General features: G+C 43.8%; 1 protein-coding gene across 3 annotated transcripts in view; it reads right to left on the bottom strand.

Moving 5' to 3' along the window:
* The window catches only part of MPV17L (MPV17 mitochondrial inner membrane protein like), a 127,960-nt gene that overhangs the window by 53,921 nt on the left and 48,150 nt on the right, over positions 1-25,889 (bottom strand). For all 3 annotated transcript variants that reach the window (XM_075840067.1, XM_075840068.1, XM_075840069.1), the window contains 3 exons: positions 13,855-14,414; positions 12,878-12,948; positions 10,796-10,825 (listed from right to left, as the gene is read on the bottom strand). In XM_075840067.1, coding sequence (XP_075696182.1) covers positions 10,796-10,825; positions 12,878-12,948; positions 13,855-14,161 — 408 coding nt within the window. In that variant the 5' untranslated portion in view covers positions 14,162-14,414. The remainder of the gene's footprint in view (positions 1-10,795; positions 10,826-12,877; positions 12,949-13,854; positions 14,415-25,889) is intronic.

Raw genomic sequence — 25,889 nt, 5'->3', positions numbered from 1 at the left:
TTTTTGGTCTATATACATGTGAGTGTAGATATATATATATATAGATTTGGCCCTCCAGAAAGGTGTATACCCATCCCCATACTAGATAATGGTATTCCATGAGGCCCAGGCCCCTCCCTTTCACGTGCATGAGCCTGTGAGGTCACACAGGTGTGCACGGAGAGGTTTAAAAGGACAAACGTTCCCAAAGCTCTCTCTCTTTTGTTCCTGCTACCTGGCTCCACTAAGGGTCTCCTCTTCCCTCCTGGCCTGCTCTTGGCTCATGGCCCTTCCTGAGAGACCACATGGACTGCTAAGTATCCACGTGTAGCAGCAGCTACACGTTATGGTCTCCCCCTCCTTACTTCAACCCTTGTAGCCCTGTTTACCCTTGCTGCCCTGAGTAACTTGCTAGCCCTGCTGTACCTGTTAAACCCTTTCCCACCATTTACACAGCAACCCATTCCCCTTGATAACACATTGCTGAACCCTTAGAGTATAGGGAAAGTGATATTAGGTAGCGTGTATTGGATTGTAACGTAACTGTATTCATATGTATGTTTAGGTATGTGGGTGGAGGCATAACATAGGATACCGTGTTTATACTGTACTATGTATAGTGTGAGTATACTCAGTATATATTAACGTGTTATGTGTATTGGGGTATACTGATACTATACTGTAATCAGTTACTGTTTTCTGTGTTTAGTTGGTGTATTTTAGATATAAGTGTGATTATTGTTAGTAATAAATATTATTCTTTATTTACTATACAATTGTATTTATTGTACGGTCTTATTCCGTAGTAGCAAAGCAAGTAGACGTTCGTATAAGGAAAAGGTAGGGGAACTAGGCATAACCCTAGTGACCCTGATTATAAAGGAGTTAATAATAGTGGGCGACCAAGTAGGTGAAACCCAGCTATTATACCAGCCCTTGTACACACGTAGTAAGTGAGCATATATATATATATATATATATATATATATATATATATATATATATATATTATATTTATATAGTATATATAGCCCTTTTACAGGGAGAAATATTGGATAGAAAGAAGGACTTAAAAAGGGATGATATTGTACGATTTATCTCGAAATATGTATCACATTGGGACCTTCTAAGAAATCTTATGATAAAAAATTGGCCTCATCTGACCCTAGATAAAAAGATTGGTCGGTTAGTTGGTAGTTCCCCTAGTATGGTTCCCAAAAAGACACCCACCTTAAAAGATCTTCTGGTCAAGTCAGAGTTCAAAAGAAGAACTAATGAAAATAAATTTTGGTTGAAAAATTGTCCCAAAGGGATGTATCAAATGTGGCTCATGCTCATTATGTTTCAAAAACGGATATATTCATGGATGCAAAACACAAAAAAAAGAGTATAAAGTGTATACATTTATCAACTCCAAAATGGTTATATATTCAATTACTTGTCCATGTGGAAAAATATATATCGGCAAAACAAAACGTGAACTCCATACCCGTATTGCTGAGCACATCTCTGACATAAGGAGAGGGGATATACAAAATCCTTTGGCAGTTCATTTTATGTCATACCATCAGCAGTCACCAAAGGGTTTAAAATTCATGGGAATCTACCAATTACCGGAGTATAGAAGAGGTGGAGACAGAAATAAAAAAACTATTACAGAAGGAAACAATGTGGATTTATACCTTGGGCACATTGTCCCCAAATGGTTTAAATAATGAAATTAAATTCAACATGTTTCTCTAGTCCCTTAATTTATTATATCATTTTTGCATGAGAGGAGCATTCGTATGCTCTAGGTATGTCATGGGTGGTGGGGACCCGGTCTATGGCTCTTTTGAGTCCCTGACTGTTTCCCTGCCACTTTTGACATACCCTCGTGGTTTGGGTTATTTATGGGTCCCCGAGGATAGGACCTCTTTTGGTTCGACTGTGTTACCCTTTTGGATCCTTTTACTTTATAGCCCCTCTCTTATTTTCTCCTTAAATAATTTTGTTGATTATATTGTATGGTCAATAATAAGCTATCTTCATAATTTTTGGTGCCTTTACTGCTGGGGTGATTTTTTGTTTGTTTGTTTTTTACTTTCAAGCACAGGTCTGATTTGTCATCTGACCTGTTCTCTGATAAGCAACATCATTTCCTAATTTATAACCTGCCTATGCATGAGGTTATTCAATCCTCTCCACTTAATAGGACCGTATAATTTTTATAATTTGTATTTATTTTTCTTGGGTTTTCTTTGTTTTTTGTCTCTCTTTCTTTCTTCCCCCTTTTTCATTTATATAAAATTATTATTATTTTTTTTGTTTAGAGTGGGATACCTCCCTCCGTCCACTCATGGAATTTACCTTTCGATTAGGTTCTGAATTTCTATGTGAAATTTTTGTCTATTATTTAACTTGACAGATATTAATCTTTATAAAATATGTAAGGTATCTATTTAAGAGAACACTCTCATAACTTTTGAATGGCTCGAGGTAGAGGGTTGAAATTTGGTGGGAGTTAATGGGGTCATAAAACCGACCAGTTAACACCAAAAATACACACCACCCCCAAGGGGGCGGTGAGGTTGGCGGGGGCAGCAAAATCTAAGATGGCACGGGGGGTCGAGTGGGGGCTCATTTGAAAGCTCTTTTGAATACAAAAACAATGCGGAAAACGATTTTGAGATAGGATTTTTTTTCCGCTAAGATATTTAACGTAAAAGTTGTCATCTTCATTATCGGCTACCACTGATGTTAGCATAAGCCAAAATGTACCGCGCAGGTAAAATCCTAAATGTGTGTGGGCGCGTGTGCGTGTAAGCTTGGGAATGTCACATCAAGGTGACTATAAAATTACGTATTATTACAAATCGGCCTCGGCGATTCAAAATGGACCTTGTCTACGATTGTAACATGATTTCATGTCTACACATTTCGGTAGTCGCTTGTGAATTTCAGAGAGCACTAATTCGGAGAGTAATTTTCATTTTTGTACATTTCTATTGTCATATCACAAAATGCATTTGATCGAAACGGAAAGGATCACTTTATTGATGAGAGGGTATGGCGAAGAAAAAGTAAGATCCTATCAAGAAGTAGCAGCTTTATTCAATGCCACTTATCCTATCCGTGATCCAATTTCATTGTCAACTGTTAAAAGAACTGTTCATCGTTTCGAAATAACTGGTTCAATTAAAGACGCACCAAGATCCGGAAGACTCAAACATGCTAGTTGTAAAGGATCTACCATACACAGCTTCTGTCTCGACGCCCGTGGGTAATCAGTCTGCACCTGCTCCTATGTCTGTGAGACTGACTCCATCTTCCACCACTCAGGATGGCAGGCTTAGGAGTGGGAGAGCCTATCACAGCCTGGCCAGACGGAGCTAGCTCCCGCCCACTGTCTATTTATACCTGCCTTTCCTGTTCCTCCTTTGCCTATGATTCTGCTCTGCTTGTTTCCTGGCTCTGCTGCTGCTGCTTGTACTACTGATCCTCTGCTTGTTATTGACCTTGACTTTCTGACCACTCTCCTGCTCAGTGTTTTGTACCTCGCTCACTCCTGGTTTGACTCGGCTCGTTCACCACTCTTGTTGCTCACGGTGTCTCCGTGGGCAGCTGCCCCGTTTCCATAGCTTCTGTGTACCACTGTCTGTTTTGTCTGTCTTGCACGGAGGAGAACCGTGGATTAAACCCAAAATTACAGAAAAAGGGGGAGACCCCTGATGAGTTACTGACCCAGTTATTAAGGGAAAATTCGGCGAGGGGAATGAATGAGACCCAATCATGTTGACAGTCAGAGATAAAACACCTTAAATATTGTTCTAGAGACTGATTAGTCCTCTCCGTTTGGCCATTAGTTTCAGGATGGAAAGCCGAGGAGAAAGACAGATCAATCTCCAACTTTTTACAGAAGGCTCTCCAAAACAATGAAACAAATTGTACCCCTCTGTCAGAAATAATATTGACAGGAACCCCATGGAGACGCAGGATGTGTTTGATAAACAAGGTAGCTAACGTCTTAGCATTGGGTAGTTTCTTGAGGGGCACAAAGTGGCACATCTTACTGAAGCCGTCTACTACAACCCACACCACCGACTTGCCTTGAGATGGAGGCAAATCGGTGATAAAATCCATGGAGATATGGGTCCAAGGTCTCTGGGGAATGGGCAAAGAACATAGTAAGCCCGCTGGTCAGGACCTGGGAGTCTTGGACCTAGCACAAACCTCACAAGCGGCGACGTAGGCCTTAACGTCTTTAAGCAACCCAGGCCACCAGTAGTTTCTGGTAATGAGGTGCTTGGTACCCAGGATGCCTGGATGGCCAGATCAACGGAGCAAAGTTCAGGGGCGTCAGGAGCCAAGGAGAAGGCCCATTCTTGGGGCCCGTCCTGGAGCCGGGACATAATTATACCCACCCGCTGGCTCTCAGAACCTGAGGAGTGGGGCTTTAAGCGAAAATAGAGTCTACAACTCTCCCGAAAGGAGAAAAAAGTCTTCCGGTCCCCTGAGAACCGGTCAGGCAACTTGAGGTGAGGTTCAAGAGGTGAGGTGGGGGGCACTACCAGGGAAGCATCACGCAGATTGTCCCTCTGAGCCAGGGCCTGGACCTGTAGGGAGAGGCCCTGCATCTGCTGAGCCAGGTTCTCAAGGTGGTCCATAGATGTGTCAGGGACCAGTGTAGACTAGGTATATGGGCCTGTGATTATGCAATGACAAGGTAGGGAGACAGACAGGTGAGCCCTAATCTACCCGCCACTCAGTCCCTGCCTACTTGCAACGACCCATCCTAAGCGACGGGGTACAACTGGGCGACGGTCCCTACGCTCAGTAAGTGCAAGACAGACAAAACAGACAGGGGTACACAGAAGCTAGGGAAACGGGGCAGCTGCCCACGGAGACACCGTGAGCAACAAGAGTGGTGAACGAGCCGAGTCAAACCAGGAGTGAGCGAGGTACAAAACGCTGAGCAGGAGAGTGGTCAGAAAGTCAAGGTCAATAACAAGCTGAGGATCAGTAGTACAAGCAGCAGCAGCAAGCCAGGAAACAAGCATAGAAGAATCACAGGCAAAGGAGGAACAGGAAAGGCAGGTATAAATAGACAGTGGGCGGGAACTAGCTCCGTCTGGCCAGGCTGTGATAGGCTCTCCCACTCCTAAGCCTGCCATCCTGAGTGGTTGAAGAAGGAGTCAGTCTCACAGACATAGGATCAGGTGCAGACTGATTGCCCACAGGCGTCGACACAGAACCTGTGTCTGGCAAATCCTTTACAGTATGAGAGACAGTCATAACCAGTATCCTCAGAAGGTTAACGTTTGGGCCGGAATATTTCCCAATCATATTGTAGGACTATTTTTCATTGAAGGAAACATAAATGCAGAAAATTACTGCAATTTGCTAAGAAACCAAGTAATACTAGCTATTCAAAATATTGCTGGAGAAGCTTTCCACAATGTTTGGTTTCCGCAGAATGGAGCTCCGGCTAATTTTTCTCAAAGAGCTCGAAATTTTTTGAACGATAATTTACCTGATCAATGGATTGGTAGAAGAGGCATGATAGAATGGCCACTGAGATCACCAGATCTGACCCCATTAGACTTTTTTTACGGGGTGTATTTAAAAAGTAAAGCCTCTGAGACTAGGATCCCAAACTTAGACGAGCTGCGGGAAAGAATAGTGAACATTTCGAATTTAATCACACCAGATGTTATAAATAATGTTACACAATTTACGTTCGCTTAGGACACTGTCAAGTTGTTGAAGTACATCAGTTCGAACATTTGATTTAATACAGTAATTGTTATGTTTGTACTAATACACATAATACATGTCCTTGGTCTTACTTTGGTTGGCTGGACAACACACACACACACACAACGCAGAGAGGGTTTGGAGTCGTTACATACCGGAGGAATGATGAACCCCGGGGTCCTTATTTCGGGCTGTTTACACACACACACACACACACACACACACACACACACACACACACACACGTGAGAGGCAAGGGGACTCACATTAATCTAGCACCCTGATGAGATGTAAAGCCGACCGTGCGACCTCCGCGCAGTAAATTTTGGGTTATGCTAACACCGGCGGTAGCCGATAATGAAGATGATAACTTTTACATTAAATATCTCAGGGGTAAAAAATCTAATCTCAAAATTGTTTGCAGAAACGTTTTTGTATTGAAAAGTGCTTCCAAATGAGCCCCCACTCGACCCCCCCTTGCCTTTTAAGATTTTGCTGCCCCCGCCTACCCTACCACCCCCAAGGGGGTGGGGTGTTTTTTTTTTGTGTTAACTGGTAGATTTTATGACCCCATTAAATCCCACCAATTTTCTACCCTCTACCTCGAGCCGTTCAAAAGTTATGAGTGTGTTCCGGAACTTTTGGTGGGCACTGTATATATCCTCTCTCATTATCATGATTATGTATTTCTGTGATTTTGGTTTATGGTATTATACGCAACCACTGTATTGTATACATTATAACTTATTATGATGACCATTTATTGTGTGCTAATGTCTTTGCTTATCTTTTTCTGTTCTCCTTCTTTATCTCCATCGTATGCTTTGTTTTATATTGACTGCACCAACCGGTTAAAGGGAATGTGTTGCCAGCAAAACATGATTTTTTTTTTTTTAGTTAAACAATTAGTGTATAGGTGATTAAACATTGTTCTAATTTTTTTTTTTTTTTTCACAAGTCAGGAAATATTATAAATTGGATTCAATTGGATTCTAATTTATAATATTTCCCATTGCTGGTCACTAGATGGAGCCATTCCCAAAATTGCAGCATTGCATGTGGTAAAGCAACCACATTGCTTTATGCTGCAAAATTGGGTAAAAAGCCCTCGCTCTAGTGAGCTCTCAGCATCCCCCCCTCCTTTATCCTGGCTAGTGCCGGGATAAACGAGGGGATTGAACGGTCTAACCTCCTACACTGTGTGTCGCCATTTTTTGAGCTAACACACAGTGTAGTAGGTTTACATACAGTAGTAAACACACACAAACACGAATATACATAGAAATCTCTTACCTGCTCCTGCCGCCGCGGCTCCCTCCGGCCCGTCCGCTCCGTCTGCTGCCGCTGGTCCAAGTGCACAAGTCCGGAAGCCGCGACCGGAAGTAGTAATCTTACTGTCCGGCCGCGACTTCCGGTCCACAGGAAAATGGCGCCGGACGGGGCGCATTTCAAATTGGACTGTGTGGGAGCGGCGCATGCGCCGTTCCCACACAGACGGCGTACACAGAAGTGGATGGAACGGGCCCCGTTCGCAGTCCCTATGGGACTGGAGCTGCCGTATTCCATGTCTGTATGTGTCGTTAATCGACACATACAGAAATGGAAAAAAAAATGGCGGCCCCCATAGGGAAGAAAAAGTGTAAAAATAAGAAAAAGTAACACACAAACACACAAATTAATCCAAACGTTTTTAATAAAGCACTAACATCTTTAACATATTAAAAAAATTTTTGTGGTAACACTGTTCCTTTAACTTAGAGTCTTCCCCCCACCATGTTGCTTCTATCTAGCAGCACTGTGAATCCACTGCTGATCCTCCCTATTGACATGTCACCAGCATGGAGGACGCCATGTTTTTGGTTTCTCCATGAAGTGGGCATGTGCTGGTGATGTCACATGGTCACGTGACACGTCTATGTTGTAATCACGCCTACTCCTTCCCCTACAGCCTGGTTTATTAGGTCATATATGGATACACCCCTGAGCAGGTTGCGGTGTTATGCCCACCCCTCGTATATGTGATTTCATGCACATTATTTGACATGTTACTACAGTGGTCACACCCAATTTTTTTTATTTACAGCCTATCTTTAGAGGTTGATAGCCACGCGCCCCTAGACATATTACCTGGTGGCCACGCCCACAATATGGATGGCACCATTATCCACATCATGCTATCTCTACACAGTGCTGTTTCCATCTTCAATACCATCATGCCCATTGACATAATCTCAGTAATCAGGTGAGGACTCTTTCAGTATAATTACAGGGGTGGTTGCTAATCATGAGTATCTTTTGTTACCACATGTGTGGGGATGTTATATTTGGCCAGACTTCCTTTATATACCCTCCCTTAAGATAGTTGAGTTAAGACCCCCGAACGAAGCAGGTGGCGAAAAACGTGTTGGGGATCAGGCTCCCCCTCTTTTGGTCTGTATTCTGCCCTCCTTTTTGTGCCTGTCTAGTCTAATTGTTTTTCCTAACTTGACACATGTCACTTTAGGGCTGCTGCATTTATTATTCAGGCACTCGCACTTTGCTATATTTACCAATGAATTTTTTTTCTATAGGAGCTTTTAGTGATTATGTGTGGGGATCCTTGCATCATGGGTTTGTCGTTCCATCTTATATTCTGTATTTTATTTTGTAACTAATAAAGATGTTGTATTTTGAATTACACTAGGTATCCTGACTGTATTTTGTGATAGAATTAGTTTAAATGAGGGGAAATTGTAATGATACAGCATAAAATGATCTCAAGAGACTTTTGTGCCTTTAACTTTGTGGCAACAGTTAAAGGCACAGCGTGGGAGATGAGAGGAGACGGGCAGGCAGTGCAGGAACTCCGAGATAGGAGGAGGGGGTGTGTACAAGCAGAGACGACGTTCCGTGTTTCTGCTCAGCCTTAACTTCCAGCTGTGTAGAGACACGGCGCGTTATCAACTATGTTAACAGGCAGTAGGACCAGAGGAGGCGGAGCTCTGAAGAGCTCATGAAAAATCCGCCTGGCCCACTGCCTGTAAATGTAGTTGATGACGCGCCGTACCTTTCTCAGCCGGAAATGCTGGCTGAGCAAAGACATGGACGTCACAGGAAATTAGAAATTTACTCTCGGTGCGGTAACGTGACCGCAGATCAGAACAGGGTAACACTGCCACAGGTAAACAGACATATTAGAAATTTACTTAAATATGTCCAATTAAGTTAAAATATAAATAAAATGTATTCCTGGACAACCCCTTTAAGGAATACTGTTGCAATAAAGCTGAGTACTTGGACTGCAACAATCTTTAAGTAGGTGGTACATATCAAAGTAACATCCATAGAAATGGCAGGAATTAATGTTTCCCAGCAGAACATTGCCCAAGGCATCATACTGCCTCTGTTGGTTTGTTTTCTTGCCATAGTGTGCAGCCCCAAACAAAGCAGGCTACATTGCACTGTGTGTTCTGACATCTTTCTATCATAGCCAGAATTAACTTTTTCAGAAATTTTTGCTACAGAAGCTCTTCTGTGGGATCAGATCATATGGGCTAGACTTGAGTGCCAATGAACCTGTCGCTGATTTAGGGGTTGTCCTTTCTTGGACCAGTTTTGGTAGGTACATACCGGAATACCTCACAAATGTGCCATTTGGAGATGCTCTGACCCAGTTGCCTAATCATCACACAATTTGACTTTTGTCAAAATCGCTCAGATTCTTACGTTTGCCAATTTTTCTGCTTCAAACGCATCAACTTCAAGAACAGGCTGTTCACTTTCTGCCTAATATATCCCACCTCTTGAGGATCCATTGCAACAAAATAAAAAATGTTATTCAGTTCACCAGTCATTGATTTACGTTTTATGGTGGATACTGTATATAGTTGTATTCATTAAGAGACTGTGTTATTACATTTGTAACGTTCAAGAATTCTGCCTCTCTAAGGCCTCATGCACACAAACGTATTTTTGTCCACCTGTAAATACTGGCATAAATACGGGGCCTTGGTCACACGTATTCGACCCGTATTGCACCATAATTTATGGACCCGTGCCCGTAAATACCGGTCCGGTGTCACCAGTATTCCACCCGTATTTACGGGCAAGTTTTCGCTGCAAAATTGCACTGCACTATCGGCAGCCCTTCTCTCTATCAGTGCAGGATAGAGAGAAGGGACAGCCTTTTCCGCAGTAAAAGTAAAAGAAATTCATACTTACCCAGCCGTTGTCTTGGTGACGCGTCCCTCTCTTGACATCCAGTCTGACCTCCCTGGATGACGCGGCAGTCCATGCGACCGCTGCAGCCAATGATTGGCCTGCGATTGGCTGCAGCGGTCACATGGGCTGAAACGTCATCCCGGGAGGCCGGACTGGAGGAAGAAGCAGGGACTTCTGGGTAAGTATGAACTTCTATTTTTACAGGTTGATCTATATTGTGATCGGAAGTCACTGTCCAGGGTGCTGAAAGAGTTACTGCCGATCATTTAACTCTTTCAGCACCCTGGACAGTGACTATCCCCCGACATCGCCTAGCAACACTCCCTTAATTACGGGTGCACACACGTAGTCACCCGTAATTACGGGAGCCCCATAGACTTCTATGGGCCTGCCCGTGCCGTAATTACGGCCTGAAATAGGACATGTTCTATATTTTTCACCGGCACGGGCACCTTCCAGTAAGCATACGGGGAGGTACCTGTGGTCAATAGAAGTCTATGGGCCCGTAATTATGGGCCGTAATTACGGCGTTTTTACGTTCGTGTGCATGGGGCCTAAGAGAGTTCATCTCCAGTAAAGTTTGAACATTGAATCAAATGTATCTGCGACATTCTTGTACCGGTATAGAGGGGGCCTGCAATTTCTCCTGGTTTGGACTATTTGGTTGCAAACCAGACTTCATAAGTTGGCCGTGTGCGGCTGCGGGCCCCCCATGCACCCTCTAACCCAATGCTACTAACCAGCTAAATCAAGACATTCAGAGCCTATGGGTCAGATTACTAACTTTCATGGGCTCTCAGGAGACTTGGGCCACCTAGATTGCCCTCATTATATTTGTATAGGATCACGAGAAAGCAAAACTTGATCAAGTTCCCCTTACCTGAAACACCGACCAGCATAATATTCCAGTCTGTAAATAGAGAAACACCTATTATACAGACTGAATTACCACATATACTGTGTACCTGTGTTTATGCAACCTACAACGTATCAGTGACCAACCTATTTTAGGCCTTAAAGAGGCTCTATCACATTATAAGTGCCCTATCTCCTATATATGGAGATCTGCGCTGTAATGTAGGTGACAGTAATGCTTTTTATTTTGAAAAACAATCTATTTTAAACCATTTTATGAGTGATTTTTAGCTTTATGCTAATGAGTTTCTTAATGCCCAAGTGGGCGTTTTTACGTTCGACCAAGTGGGCGTTGTACAGAGGAGTGTATGACGCTGACCATTCATTTACACTGCACTAGCGATATAGTTATATATACACACACACTATAACATTACTACAGTGTCCTGCTAATGAATATACATCACTACCAGCCTGGGAGTGATGTTTATTCAGAATCCTGACATGTCTGTAGCATCTCTGTGAGATTCCAGCAAGGCAAGCGTAATCTCGCGAGATTACAATGTAACCTGTCATTTCAAACGAGATTACGCTTGCCTTGCTGGAATCTCACAGAAAAGATTCAGAAGTGTCAGGTTTCTGAATAAACATCACGTCCAGGCTGGTAAGTGATGTATATTCATTATCGGGACACTGTAGTAATGTTATAATGTGTGTTTGAAGCTGCACATAGCGATAAAACTATATCGCTAGTGCAGTGTAAATGAATGGAGAGAAGTGCATGACGCTGATTGGTCAGCATCATACACTCCTCTGCGCAACGCCCACTTGGGCTAACGTAAAAACACGCCCACTTGGGCATTAAGAAACTCATTAGCACAAAGCTAAAAATCGCTCATAAAGTGGTTTAAAATAGATTGTTTTTCTAAATAAAAAGCATTACGGTCACCTACATTACAGCGCCCATCTCCTTATGTAGGAGATAGGGCACTTATAATGTGGTGACAGAGCCTCTTTAATGACCAAGCTACTTTTTAAGTTTTTCCATCGTCTCATTCAAAGAGCTTTAACTTTTTGATTTTTGCGTTGACATAGCTGTATAAGGTTTAGCTTTTAGTGGGACAAGTTTTTAATAGCATCATTTTGGGGTACATATAATTTATTCCTTAACTTTTATAAACTTTTTTTTGGGGGGTGGGTAGAAAAAACGTGTAGTATAAATAACACAATAACTTTATTCAGCGGGTTGTTACGATTGCAACGAAACCAAATTTATATCGTTTTCTTATGTTTTACTACTTTTACACAGTAAACTTTTTTTTTTTCAAAATTATTTGTTTTGTGTCTCCATATTTGAAGAGACATAACTTTTTTATTTTCCTGTCGATGCGGCTGTATGACAGCTTTTTTTTTTGCGAGACGAGTTTTTATTAGTACCATTTTGGAAAAGTGCGACTTTTTTTTAAGGCAGGAATCACTGAAAACAGCAATTCTTGAATTGTTTTCTATTTTATTTTTTACGGTATTCACCAAGTTGGTTAAGCAATGTAATACGTTTATAGGTGGGGTCGTTACGAACGCGGCGATACCAAATATGTGTAACTTTACTTTTATATATATATATATATATATATATATATATATATATATATATATATATATATATAATAAAGCATTTTGTAAGGGGGAAAAGTGGGTTTTTCATTTTTTTTTCACTTTATTATTAACTTTATTAAATTTTTTTTTACTTTTTTACTAGTTCCTCTAGTGGACTTCACTATGCGATTGTCTGATTGCTTTTATAATACATTGCTTCTGTATTGCAGTGTATTACTGCCTGTCCTGTCATTATTGGGCCCCCGGCTGCCATAGAAGACACTAGCATCCTAATATCGATTTGCCCGTTTGAGCAGGGCTTCTCTCAGTCCTCAGCTACCTCCGGTAGCAGAGAGCAGGGAGATTTAACTGCTCCCTGCTATATTTTTTTTATTCCGATGCAGCGTCGTAAAAAGGCTATTGCATCGGAATAAATCCCATTAGTGGCGCCGTAAAAACGCTAATGGGCGGTCACTAACGGGTTAAGCTAATTCAGACACAGGATTATTACCTTATAAGTTGGCAAAAACTTCTCTCTGAGGTTTTTAAAGATGTCCTCATCTCCGTCTAGAAGACTTAAACCTTTAAAACAAATGATGATTTAAAATTAGTGCAAAGCCAAAATAAGAATATTACATGTGATCAGGAATGCTCTTTTCTCCTGCTTGTCTGAATAGTATTTCATAGTTTGTGCTCCAGAGCTATTCTTCCTGGTGTCATTGAGGACAGTAGGTTGAAGACAAAGAGAGCAATTTTGAATTTATGGAGCGGAGTCTTCTGGTACCCACTTAAATATGAGTACACATAGAAATTTCCCAGCTCTTCTTCTATAGTCACACCACTGTGTCTTCTATGTCTGATTAGAATAGTGCACAAAGAGAAGGCACTCCTACACTAAAGTAGATAACTGCCCACATGCACTCAGAGATCTAAGCCAAATGTGGTTTCCACCGATCATGAGATTGGGCTTAGCTTGCCGTTCCTGGGAGCCCCATAGCAATGGAGCGGTAGTGCGCATGCTCGACCATAGCTTCATTCATTTCTTTGGAACTGCCGAGCGTAATCTTTGGCTGCCCCATAGAAATGAATGGAGTGATGGCCTAGCATGCGCACTACCACTCCATTTCTATGGGGCTCCGAGGAAGGGCAAGGTAAGCCCATTCTCATGATCGGTGGGGGTCTCAGAGGTCGGATCCACATCAATCTGATATTTATCTGATAATGATTATAGGAAAACCCCTTTTAACACCGAGTTGTCAACTTGTTCGTACATTTCTAGAAGGAATAACAGAGGAACGGCACAATGCAGACTTAAAAAGATGCTCCGGACCTGTTATTTCTTGGGAAATAGAGGTATTTACTAAAACACACAAGTCAGGAGAGGTGACGGGTCCTCTGAAAAGTATATGTCAGTATATTTTGTTAGTCAAATTTAACATTTTGCACAGTTTGGTGTGTTATACATTGTTATTAGAGATTCAAGATTACCTGTGTAGAAAGCGCTAATCGTGATGGGAGCAGCCATCAATTGGTCGCATGCCACTTTCCTTATAACATTCTTTGTGGCTGATCCTGGAAATGCTCTTTCTATAAATCTTAGCCAAAAGAAATTAAAATTAGCATGAAAGCAAAAGCCCACAATGCCCACTTTAGCTGTTTGCTTCCAATCTAGTTGTTCATTCAATCCTTTAGAGAATTTTTGTTGTACAATATCAGCTGATGCAAAAAGAGATCCATAAATCGTCACATTTGTCAACCAGGGATGTCTTTGTGTGAACTGTAGAAAAGCACGCATTTTTTGTTAGCAGAAAAAAAATTGACAATTGTAGGTAACAAGATTCTGGAGTTCTGAGTACTTCTTGTCAATTTCCAGCCTTTAATTCTTTGTTCTTTGAATGATATTTTGTAATTCAAACAGGAGTTTGGATGCTAGAATTACACTATTGTAATGGATGGTTCAAAGCGTGACTTTAGGAGGACATAGGCTGCCTTGTGTTTAATTTGGTCTGTGAGACTATTTCTGATCACATTCAATTTGGTCACCAGCCCTAAAAAATGCAAAAACATAATATTAGAACAATGTAATAAATCAATGCTTACATTTTCATCTGTTAGGCCCCCCTTGCACTTTTTTTTTTAAAGGGACAACACAGACTGCATTAAAAAAACAAAAAAAACAACAGGTGCTAAAAGCTACAGCTGTCAAAGTATCAATACTATGTTTATCTAGCTGACCCACACAGCTAACTCCTGAACAGCAGATCAAACCAGACAAAGACTGTGCATCATTATGTGTTGGTATGTCTACATACAGGGGTGGGATCCGGCCTGTTCGTCCCGATTCTCCCGAAACGGTTGTTAAAATGATAGCCGGTTCGCAAAACCGGGTGAAGCGAGAAGCCAGAACCAGTCCCCTGCACTCAATTGTATCCGCGTCCTTAGGACGCGGATACAATTGAGTTGACTAGCGCTGCCCTGGCAAGGCACATGATGCCTCGCCATTCGGCGCTTTAGTGATGATGCAGTCGGCGCGACAGAAGACTATAGGGAACTAACTACAGGGAACTATATAGGGGGACATACTAAAAAGGGTGAAGAAAAAGAATGAAGTTCCCTGTAGATAGGGCCCCATGTGGCATTCCCTGTAGATAGGGCCCCATGTGGAGTTCCATGTAGATAGGGCCCCATCTACAGGGAACGCCACATGGGGCCTTATCTACAGGGACTGCCACAGGAGCACAGGGGGCTCTATCTACAGGGAACGTCACAGGGGGCTCTATCTACAGGGAACGCCACAAGGGGCTCTATCTACAGGAAACACCACAAGGGGCTCTATCTACAGGAAACACCACAGGGGGCCCTATCTACAGAGACCGCCACAGGGGCACAGGAGGCTCTATCTACAAGGAACGCCACAGGGGACTCTATCTACAGGGAACGCCACAAGGGGCTCTATCCACAGGGAACGCCACAGGGGGCCTATCTACAGGGGGCACTATACAGGGAACGGTACAGGGGGCACTATACAGAGAACGCTACAGTGAATGCCACAGGGGGCACTATCTACAGTGAATGCCACAGGGGGCACTATCTACAGGGAACGCTACAGGGGGCCCTGTCTGCAGGGAATGGTACAGGAGGCACTATCTACAGGGAATGCTACTACCTACAGAGGGCTCTATGTGGAGAACTATCTACAGGGGGCACTGTGTGTGGTGCATTACTTTTCAGTGCTTGACACAATTTTAGTCAGGGGCACAGGGTATGTTACTATTAGATTCAGGGGCACAGTGTGTAGCGCTATTATATTCAGGGACACAGTGCATGATACTATTATATTTGGGGACATAGAGTGTGGTACCATAAGAATTTGCTCTTCGTTTATATTTGTAGAAATGTTGAAAAAGTGAGCTTCCGAAGACATCTGAGCAGCAAATTTACCCATTTCCGCAGAAATGGGTCATGGCCAGGAGGCATCATAAAGTTCTGGACCAGATGGAAAAGTAAAGAGAACGACTACAATCTGAGAAATCATCACCGGTGAGTCACTAAATGTAAATGTTTATTCTCCCTGTAACTGCTCAGTACTGTAGTCACTGTATGATCTGCAGCGATATGATGTGTGTATCGTTCTTTTTTGTGAAACAGCAACTCCCAGCATATCCTTACCATCGCTCTGACTATACTGGGAGCTGTAGTTTTATGCCGTACAAACTTATATGGCAGGGGTTAAAATAAATTAGCAAATGATCTCTGTACTGAGCTGTATTTTTACTGGTGCTATATATATATATATATATATATATATATATATACATACAGTGAAGGAAATAAGTATTTGATCCCTTGCTGATTTTGTAAGTTTGCCCACTGTCAAAGTCATGAACAGTCTAGAATTTTTAGGCTAGGTTAATTTTACCAGTGAGAGATAGATTATATATAAAAAAAAAAAATCACATAGTCAAAATTATATATATTTATTTGCATTGTGCACAGAGAAATAAGTATTTGATCCCCTACCAACCATTAAGAGTTCAGCCTCCTCCAGACCAGTTACATGCTCCAAATCAACTTGGTGCCTGCATTAAAGACAGCTGTCTTAAATGGTCACCTGTATAAAAGACTCCTGTCCACAGACTCAATAAATCAGTCTGACTCTAACCTCTACAACATGGGCAAGACCAAAGACTTTCTAAGGATGTCAGGGACAAGATCATAGACCTGCACAAGGCTGGAATGGGCTACAAAACCATAAGTAAGACGCTGGGTGAGAAAGAGACAACTGTTGGTGCAATAGTAAGAAAATGGAAGACATACAAAATGACTGTCAATCGACATCGATCTGGGGCTCCATGCAAAATCTCACCTCGTGGGGTATCCTTGATCCTGAGGAAGGTGAGAGCTCAGCCGAAAACTACACGGGGGGAACTTGTTAATGATCTCAAGGCAGCTGGGACCACAGTCACCAAGAAAACCATTGGTAACACATTACGCCGTAATGGATTAAAATCCTGCAGTGCCCGCAAGGTCCCCCTGCTCAAGAAGGCACATGTACAGGCCCGTCTGAAGCTTGCAAATGAAGATCTGGATGATTCTGAGAGTGATTGGGAGAAGGTGCTTTGGTCAGATGAGACTAAAATTGAGCTCTTTGGCATTAACTCAACTCGCCGTGTTTGGAGGAAGAGAAATGCTGCCTATGACCCAAAGAACACCGTCCCCACTGTCAAGCATGGAGGTGGAAACATTATGTTTTGGGGGTGTTTCTCTGCTAAGGGCACAGGACTACTTCACTGCATCAATGGGAGAATGGATGGAGCCATGTACCGTCAAATCCTGAGTGACAACCTCCTTCCCTCCACCAGGACATTAAAAATGGCTCGTGGCTGGGTCTTCCAGCACGACAATGACCCAAAACATACAGCCAAGGCAACAAAGGAGTGGTTCAAAAAGAAGCACATTAAGGTCATGGAGTGGCCTAGCCAGTCTCCAGACCTTAATCCCATCGAAAACTTATGGAGGGAGCTGAAGATCCGAGTTGCCATGCGACAGCCTTGAAATCTTAAAGATTTACAGATGATCTGCAAAGAGGAGTGGGCCAAAATTCCATCTAACATGTGTGCAAACCTCATCATCAACTACAAACAAACGTCTGACTGCTGTGCTTGCCAACAAGGGTTTTGCCACCAAGTATTAAGTCTTGTTTGCCAAAGGGATCAAATACTCATTTCTCTGTGCACAATGCAAATAAATATATATAATTTTGACTATGTGATTTTCTGTTTTTTTTTTAACATAATCTATCTCTCACTGGTAAAATTAACCTAGCCTAAAAATTCTAGACTGTTCATGTCTTTGACAGTGGGCAACTTTACAATATATATATATATATGTACGGAGCTTGGTTCTGGAGTTATATTCATCATAACAAACCAACCAAGCTCAATATATACAGCACCAAAGAGAAGCTCGAAACATATATACATCTCCAGAACTATATAAATACAGAACCAGGACCAAGCGCAGTACATATATACAGCACCACAACAAAGCTCAGAACATATATACAACTCCATAACTAAGCTCTGCATATAAATACAGCATCAGAACCAAGCTCAGCACATTTATACAGCACCAGAACAAAGCTCAGCACATATATACAGCACCAGAACAAAGCTCAGTACATATATATCAGAACAACCAAGCCCAAAACACACATAAATATATATATATATATATATATATATATACATATATATATATACATACACTACCGTTCAAAAGTTTAGGGTCACTTCGAAATGTCCTTATTTTTGCAAGAAAAGCACAGTTTTTTTCAATGAGGATAACATTAAATTAATCAGAAATACACTCTATATATTGTTAATTTGCTAAATGACTATTCTAGCTGCAAACGTCTGGTTTTTAATGCAATATCGACATAGGTGTATAGAGGCCCATTTCCAGCAACCATCACTCCAGTGTTCTAATGGTACATTGTGTTTGCTAACTGTGTTAGAAGGCTAATGGATGATTAGAAAACACTTGAAAACCCTTGTGCAATTATGTTAGCACCGCTGTAAACAGTTGCTGTTTAGAGGAGCTATAAAACTGACCTTCCTTTGAGCTAGTTGAGAATCTGGAGCATTACATTTGTGGGTTCGATTAAACTCCCAAAATGGCTAGAAAAAGAGAGCTTTCATGGGAAACTCGACAGTCTATTCTTGTTCTTAGAAATGAAGGCTATTCCATGCGAGAAATTGCCAAGAAACTGAAGATTTCCTACAACTGTGTGTACTACTCCCTTCAGAGGACAGCACAAACAGCCTCTAACCAGAGTAGAAAGAGAAGTGGGAGGGCCCGCTGCACAACTGAGCAACAAGACAAGTACATTAGAGTCTCTAGTTTGAGAAATAGACGCCTCACAGGTCCTCAACTGGCAGCTTCATTAAATAGTACCCTCAAAACGCCAGTGTCAACGTCTACAGTGAAGAGGCGACTCCGGGATGCTGGACTTCAGGGCAGAGTGGCAAAGAAAAAGCCATATATGAGACTGGCTAATAAAAGGAAAAGATTAATATGGGCAAAAGCACACAGACATTGGACAGAGGAAGATTGGAAAAAAGTGTTATGGACAGACTAATCGAAGTTTGAGGTGTTTGGATCACACAGAAGAACATTTGTGAGACGCAGAACAACTGAAAAGATGCTGGAAGAGGGCCTGATGCCATCTGTCAAGCATGGTGGAGGTAATGTGATGTTCTGGGGTTGCTTTGGTGCTGGTAAAGTGGGAGATTTGTACAAGGTAAAAGGGATTTTGAATAAGGAAGGCTATCACTCCATTTTGCAACGCCATGCCATACAATACCCTGTGGACAGCGCTTGATTGGAGCCAATTTCATCCTACAACAGGACAATGACCCAAAGCACACCTCCAAATTATGCAAGAACTATTTAGGGAAGAAGCAGGCAGCTGGTATTCTATCTGTAATGGAGTGGCCAGCGCAGTCACCAGATCTCAAACCCATAGAGCTGTTGTGGGAGCAGCTTGACCGTATGGTACGCAAGAAGTGCCCATCAAGCCAATCCAACTTGTGGGAGGGGCTTCTGCAAGCATGGGGTCAAATTTCTCCCGATTACCTCAACAAATTAACAGCTAGAATGCCAAAGGTCTGCAATGCTGTAATTGCTGCAAATGGAGCATTCTTTAACGAAAGCAAAATTTGAAGGAGAAAATTATTATTTCAAATAAAAATAATTCTTCCTAACCTTGTCAATGTCTTGACTATATTTTCTAGTCATTTTGCAACTCATTTGATAAATATAAGTGTGAGTTTTCATGGAAAACACAAAATTGTCTGGGTGACCCCAAACTTTTGAACGGTAGTGTATATATATATATTTATACATATAAGTACTGAGCTTTGTTCTGGTACTGTATATATGTAGTGAGCTTGGTTCTGGTGTTGTATTTATGTACTGAGCTTTGTTCTGGTGCTGTATATGTAAAGGATCTGCCAGGCACAGCTTCTGTGTCATTGCCCATAGGTAATCAGTCTGCACCTGCTTCTATGTCTGTGAGACTGACTCCATCTTCCACCACTCAGGGTGGCAGGCTTAGGTGTGGGAGAGCCTATCACAGCCTGGCCAGACGGAGCTAGCTCCCGCCCTCTGTCTATTTATACCTGCCTTTCCTGTTCCTCCTTGCTTGTGATTCTTCTCTGTTGGTTTCCTGGCCCTGCTGCAGCTTCTGAACTATTTGTCCTTGCATCATATTGACCCCGGCTTACTGACTACTCTCCTGCTCTGCGTTTGGTACCTCGTACACTCCTGGTTTGACTCGGCTTGTTCACTACTCTCCTGCTCTGCGTTTGGTACCTCGTACACTCCTGGTTTGACTCGGCTCGTTTACTACTCTTGTTGCTCACGGTGTTGCCGTGGGCAACTGCCCCTTTTCCCCTTAGCTTCTGTGTACCCTTGTCTGTTTGTCTGTCGTGCACTTATTGAGCGTAGGAACCGTCGCCCAGTTGTACCCCGTCGCCTAGGACGGGTCGTTGCAAGTAGGCAGGGACTGAGTGTTGGGTAGATTAGGGCTCACTTGTCTGTTTCCCTACCCCCCATCATTACATAATCACAAGCCCATATACCTAGTCTACCCTGGTCCCTGACACTACTATGGACCCCCTTGAGACCCTGGCTCAGCAAATGCAGGGCCTCTCCCTACAGGTCCAGGCCCTGGCTCAGAGGCACAACCAGCCTGATGCTACCCTGGTAGTGCCCCTCACCTCACCTCTTGAACCCCACCTCAAGTTTCCTGACCGGTTCTCAGGAGACCGGAAGACTTTTTTCTCCTTTCGGGAGAGTTGTAGGCTCTATTTTCGCTTAAAGCCCGACTCCTCTGGTTCTGAGAGCCAGCGGGTGGGTATAATTATGTCCCGGCTCCAGGACGGGCCCCAAGAATGGGCCTTCTCCTTGGCTCCTGACGCCCCTGAACTTTCCTCCGTTGATCTTTTCTTTTCTGCTCTTGGGCTCATTTATGACGAGACTGACAAGACTGCCATTGCCGAGAGTCAGCTGGTGACCTTACGTCAGGGTAAGAGACCTGTTGAGGAGTATTGTTCTGACTTTAGGAAGTGGTGCGTAGCTTCTCGGTGGAATGACCCTGCCTTAAGGTGCCAGTTTAGATTGGCTCTGTCGAACGCCCTGAAAGATCTGCTAGTTAGCTATCCCTCTTCTGGCTCCCTAGATCAGGTTATGGCTTTAGCGTTACGACTTGACCGACGTCTCAGGGAACGACGACTTGAACGTGTTTGTATTTTCTCCTCTGACTCCCCCATGATGCCTCCCGAGGTTCCGTTGCTTCGTTCTTCCACGGAAGACTCGGAGGTACCTATGCAACTCGGGGCCTCCGTGTCCCCCCAACAACGTAGAGAGTTCCGCAGGAAGAATGGTCTCTGCTTCTACTGTGGGGATGACAAGCATCAAGTGAACAACTGTCCTAGGCGTAAGAATAAGAAGCCGGAAGAACTTCCGCGCCTAAGTGACCATCGGGGATGTCACTTGGGAGCACAGGTATTTACCGTAAATATGAAACATAATAAAATCTTGCTTCCCTTTCAGGTCTCTTTTGGTGGTAGGTCTGCTACCGGCAGTGCCTTCGTGGATTCAGGGTCTTCTGCTAATATTATGTCTGTGGAATTTGCTATGTCTCTAGCTATGCCATTGATTGATTTGCCTAAACCTGTCCGCGTAGTGGGTATCGACTCCACTCCTCTTGCTAATGGTTATTTTACACAGCATACCTCTGTATTTGAACTCCTTGTTGGCTCCATGCATTTGGAGCAGTGCTCTGTACTGGTGATGCAGGGATTATCGTCCGATTTGGTTTTAGGCCTTCCCTGGTTGCAGTTGCATAATCCCACGTTTGAATAGAATACTGGGGTTCTTACCAAATGGGGTAATGAATGCATGACGTCATGTTTTTCTGTTAATTCTATTTCTCTCCCTGAGGAGGTGAACACTCTACCTGAGTTTGTTCAGGACTTCGCTGATGTTTTCTCTAAAGAGGCCTCCGAAGTGTTACCACCTCATAGAGAATACGATTGCGCAATTGATTTGGTACCAGGAGCTAAGCTCCCTAAGGGTAGGATATTTAATCTCTCTTGTCCCGAACGTGAAGCCATGAGAGAGTATATCCAGGAATGCCTGGCCAAGGGTTACATTCGCCCCTCTACTTCTCCAGTAGGTGCTGGCTTCTTCTTCGTAGGGAAGAAGGATGGTGGTCTTAGGCCATGCATTGACTAGCGAAACTTGAATAAGGTCACTGTAAGGAACCAGTATCCCCTTCCTTTGATTCCTGATCTCTTCAAACAGGTTCAGGGGGCCCAATGGTTCTCTAAGTTTGATTTACGGGGGGGCTTATAACCTTATCCGCATCAAAGAGGGGGATGAGTGGAAGACTGTGTTTAACACGCCCGAAGGTCATTTCGAATACCTCGTCATGCCCTTTGGGTTGTGTAATGCTCCCGCGGTCTTCCAGAATTTCATAAATGAGGTTTTAAGAGACTACCTGGGGGTATTTCTTGTAGTGTATCTTGATAACATACTTGTGTTTTCTAAGGACTGGTCCTCCCACATTGAGCATGTCAGGAAGGTGCTCCAGGCCCTTCGGAAAAACAAACTGTTTGCTAAGACCGAAAAATGTGTGTTTGGGGTGCAGGAGATACCGTTTTTGGGTCAAATCCTCACTCCTTATGAATTCCGCATGGACCCCGCCAAGGTCCAGGCTGTGGCGGAATGGGTCCAACCTGCCTCCCTGAAGGCGTTACAGTGCTTCCTGGTGTTCGCTAATTATTACAGGAGATTTATTGCTAACTTCTCGGTCATCGCTAAGCCTCTTACGGATCACACTCGCAAAGGTGCTGATCTCCTCCACTGGCCTTCTGAGGCTGTCCAGGCTTTTGAGGTCCTTAAGAAGTGCTTTATCTCAGCCCCAGTGCTGGTTCAGCCCAACCAAATGGAGCCATTTATCGTGGAGTTTGAGGCGTCCGAGGTGGGAGTGGGGGCTGTCTTGTCCCAGGGTACTAGGTCCCTCACCCATCTCCGCCCCTGTGCCTACTTCTCCAGGAAGTTTTCGCCCACTGAGAGTAACTATGATATTGGCAACCGCGAACTCTTAGCCATTAAATGGGCATTTGAAGAGTGGCGCCACTTCCTGGAGGGGGCTAGGCACCAGGTAACGGTCCTTACCGACCACAAGAATCTGGTTTCCTAGAATCTGCCCGGAGGCTAAACCCGAGACAAGCTCGATGGGCGTTATTTTTTACCAGATTCAACTTTTTGGTTACCTATAGGGCTGGGTCTAAAAATATTAAGGCTGATGCACTGTCGCGTAGATTCATGGCCAGCCCTCCTTCGGAGGAAGATCCTGCTTGTATTTTGCCTCCAGGTATAATCATTTCCTCTATTGATTCTGATTTAGTCTCTGAAATTGCGGCTGATCAAGGTTCAGCTCCCGGGAGCCTTCCTGAGAACAAGCTGTTTGTTCCCCTGCAACTCCGGCTAAGGGTACTTAGAGAAAATCATGACTCCGCACTATCTGGTCATCCAGGCATCCTGGGTACCAAGCACCTCATTGCCAGAAACTATTGGTGGCCTGGGTTGCCTAAAGACGTTAAGGCCTACGTCGCCGCTTGTGAGATTTGTGCTAGGTCCAAGACTCCCAGGTCCCGACCAGCGGGCTTACTACGTTCTTTGCCCATTCCCCAGAGACGTTGGACCCATATCTCCATGGATTTTATCACCGATTTGCCTCCATCTCAAGGCAAGTCGGTGGTGTGGGTTGTAGTAGACCGCTTCAGTAAGATGTGCCACTTTGTGCCCTCAAGAAACTACCCAATGCTAAGACGTTAGCTACCTTGTTTGTCAAACACATCCTGCGTTTCCATGGGGTCCCTGTCAATATTGTTTCTGACAGAGGGGTACAATTTGTTTCATTGTTTTGGAGAGCCTTCTGTAAAAAGTTGGAGATTGATCTGTCCTTCTCCTCTGCCTTCCATCCTTAAACTAATGGCCAAACTGAGAGGACTAATCAGTCTCTAGAACAATATTTAAGGTGTTTTATCTCTGACTGTCAATATGATTGGGTCTCATTCATTCCCCTCGCCGAATTTTCCCTTAATAACCGGGTCAGTAAGTCATCAGGGGTCTCCCCCTTTTTCTGTAATTTTGGGTTTAATCCACGGTTCTCCTCCGTTTCACCTGGTAGTTCCAACAATCCCGAGGTAGAGGTCGTTCATCAGGAACTGTGCACAGTCTGGGCTCAGGTTCAGAAGAACCTAGAGGCGTCCCAGAGCATACAAAAAACTCAGGCAGATAGAAGACGTTCTGCTAACCCCTTGTTTATGGTCGGGGATCTGGTGTGGCTATCGTTAAAAAATGTGCGCCTTAAAGTCCCGTCCAAATAGTTTGCTCCCCGGTTTATAGGGCCGTACAAGGTCATTGAAATCCTCAATCCTGTTTCCTTCCGACTGGATTTTCCCCCATCTTTTCGAGTACACGACGTGTTTCATGCCTCCCTCCTTAAACGCTGCTCCCCGTCCTTGTCTCCCTCGAGGAAACCTCCGGTCCCTGTTCTCACCCCTGAGGGGGCAGAATTCGAGGTGGCCAAGATTGTGGACAGCAGGATGGTCCAAGGCTCCCTCCAGTACCTGGTCCATTGGAGAGGATACAGGCCTGAGGAGAGGACTTGGGTACCCGCCCGGGATGTTCACGCTGGGATATTGGTCAGGAGGTTTCACCTTCGTTTCCCCAATAAACCAGGTCCACTTAGAAAGGGTCCGGTGGCCCCTCATAAAAGGGGGGGGGGTACTGTAAAGGATCTGCCATGCACAGCTTCTGTGTCAACGCCCATAGGTAATCAGTCTGCACCTGCTTCTATGTCTGTGAGACTGACTCCATCTTCCACCACTCAGGGTGGCAGGCTTAGGAGTGGGAGAGCCTATCACAGCCTGGCCAGACGGAGCTAGCTCCCGCCCTCTGTCTATTTATACCTGCCTTTCCTGTTCCTCCTTGCTTGTGATTCTTCTCTGTTGGTTTCCTGGCCCTGCTGCAGCTACTGAACTATTTGTCCTTGCATCATATTGACCCCGGCTTACTGACTACTCTCCTGCTCTGCGTTTGGTACCTCGTACACTCCTGGTTTGACTCGGCTTGTTCACTACTCTCCTGCTCTGCGTTTGGTACCTCGTACACTCCTGGTTTGACTCGGCTTGTTCACTACTCTCCTGCTCTGCGTTTGGTACCTCGTACACTCCTGGTTTGACTCGGCTCGTTTACTACTCTTGTTGCTCACGGTGTTGCCGTGGGCAACTGCCCCTTTTCCCCTTAGCTTCTGTGTACCCTTGTCTGTTTGTCTGTCGTGCACTTATTGAGCGCAGGGACCGTCGCCCAGTTGTACCCCGTCGCCTAGGGCGGGTCGTTACAAGTAGGCAGGGACTGAGTGGCGGGTAGATTAGGGCTCACTTGTCTGTTTCCCTACCCCTGTCATTACAGTATATTTGTACTGAGCTTGGTTCTGGTGCTGTATATAGTTACATAGTTTGTATGGTTGAAAAAAGACACATGTCCATCAAGTTTAACCAAGGGATGGGAAAGGGGAAGTAAAAAAAATTCTACACATAGGAGCTAATATTTTTTTGTTCTAGGAAATTATCAAAGTCTTTTTTAAAGCCATCTACTGTCCCTGCTGTGACCAGCTCCTGCGGTAGACTATTCCATAAATTCACCGTTCTCACAGTAAAGAAGGGTTGTCGCCTCTGCAGGTTGAACCTTTCTTTTTCCAGACGGAGGGAGTGCCCCCTTGTTTTTTGAGGGGGTTTTACATGGAACAGGATTTCACCATATTTTTTGTATGTGCCATTCATATATTTATATAAGTTAATCATGTCCCCCCTTAGTCGTCTTTTTTCAAGGCTAAAAAGGTTTCGTTCTTTTAATCTTTCCTCATAACTTAGATTCTCCATGCC

This window comes from Rhinoderma darwinii, chromosome 10, assembly GCF_050947455.1.
Source record: "Rhinoderma darwinii isolate aRhiDar2 chromosome 10, aRhiDar2.hap1, whole genome shotgun sequence".
In the NCBI taxonomy this organism is placed as follows: Eukaryota; Metazoa; Chordata; class Amphibia; order Anura; family Rhinodermatidae; genus Rhinoderma; species Rhinoderma darwinii.
Note: the sequence above shows the minus strand (reverse complement) of the source record. Positions and strands in the feature narration are given on the sequence as shown.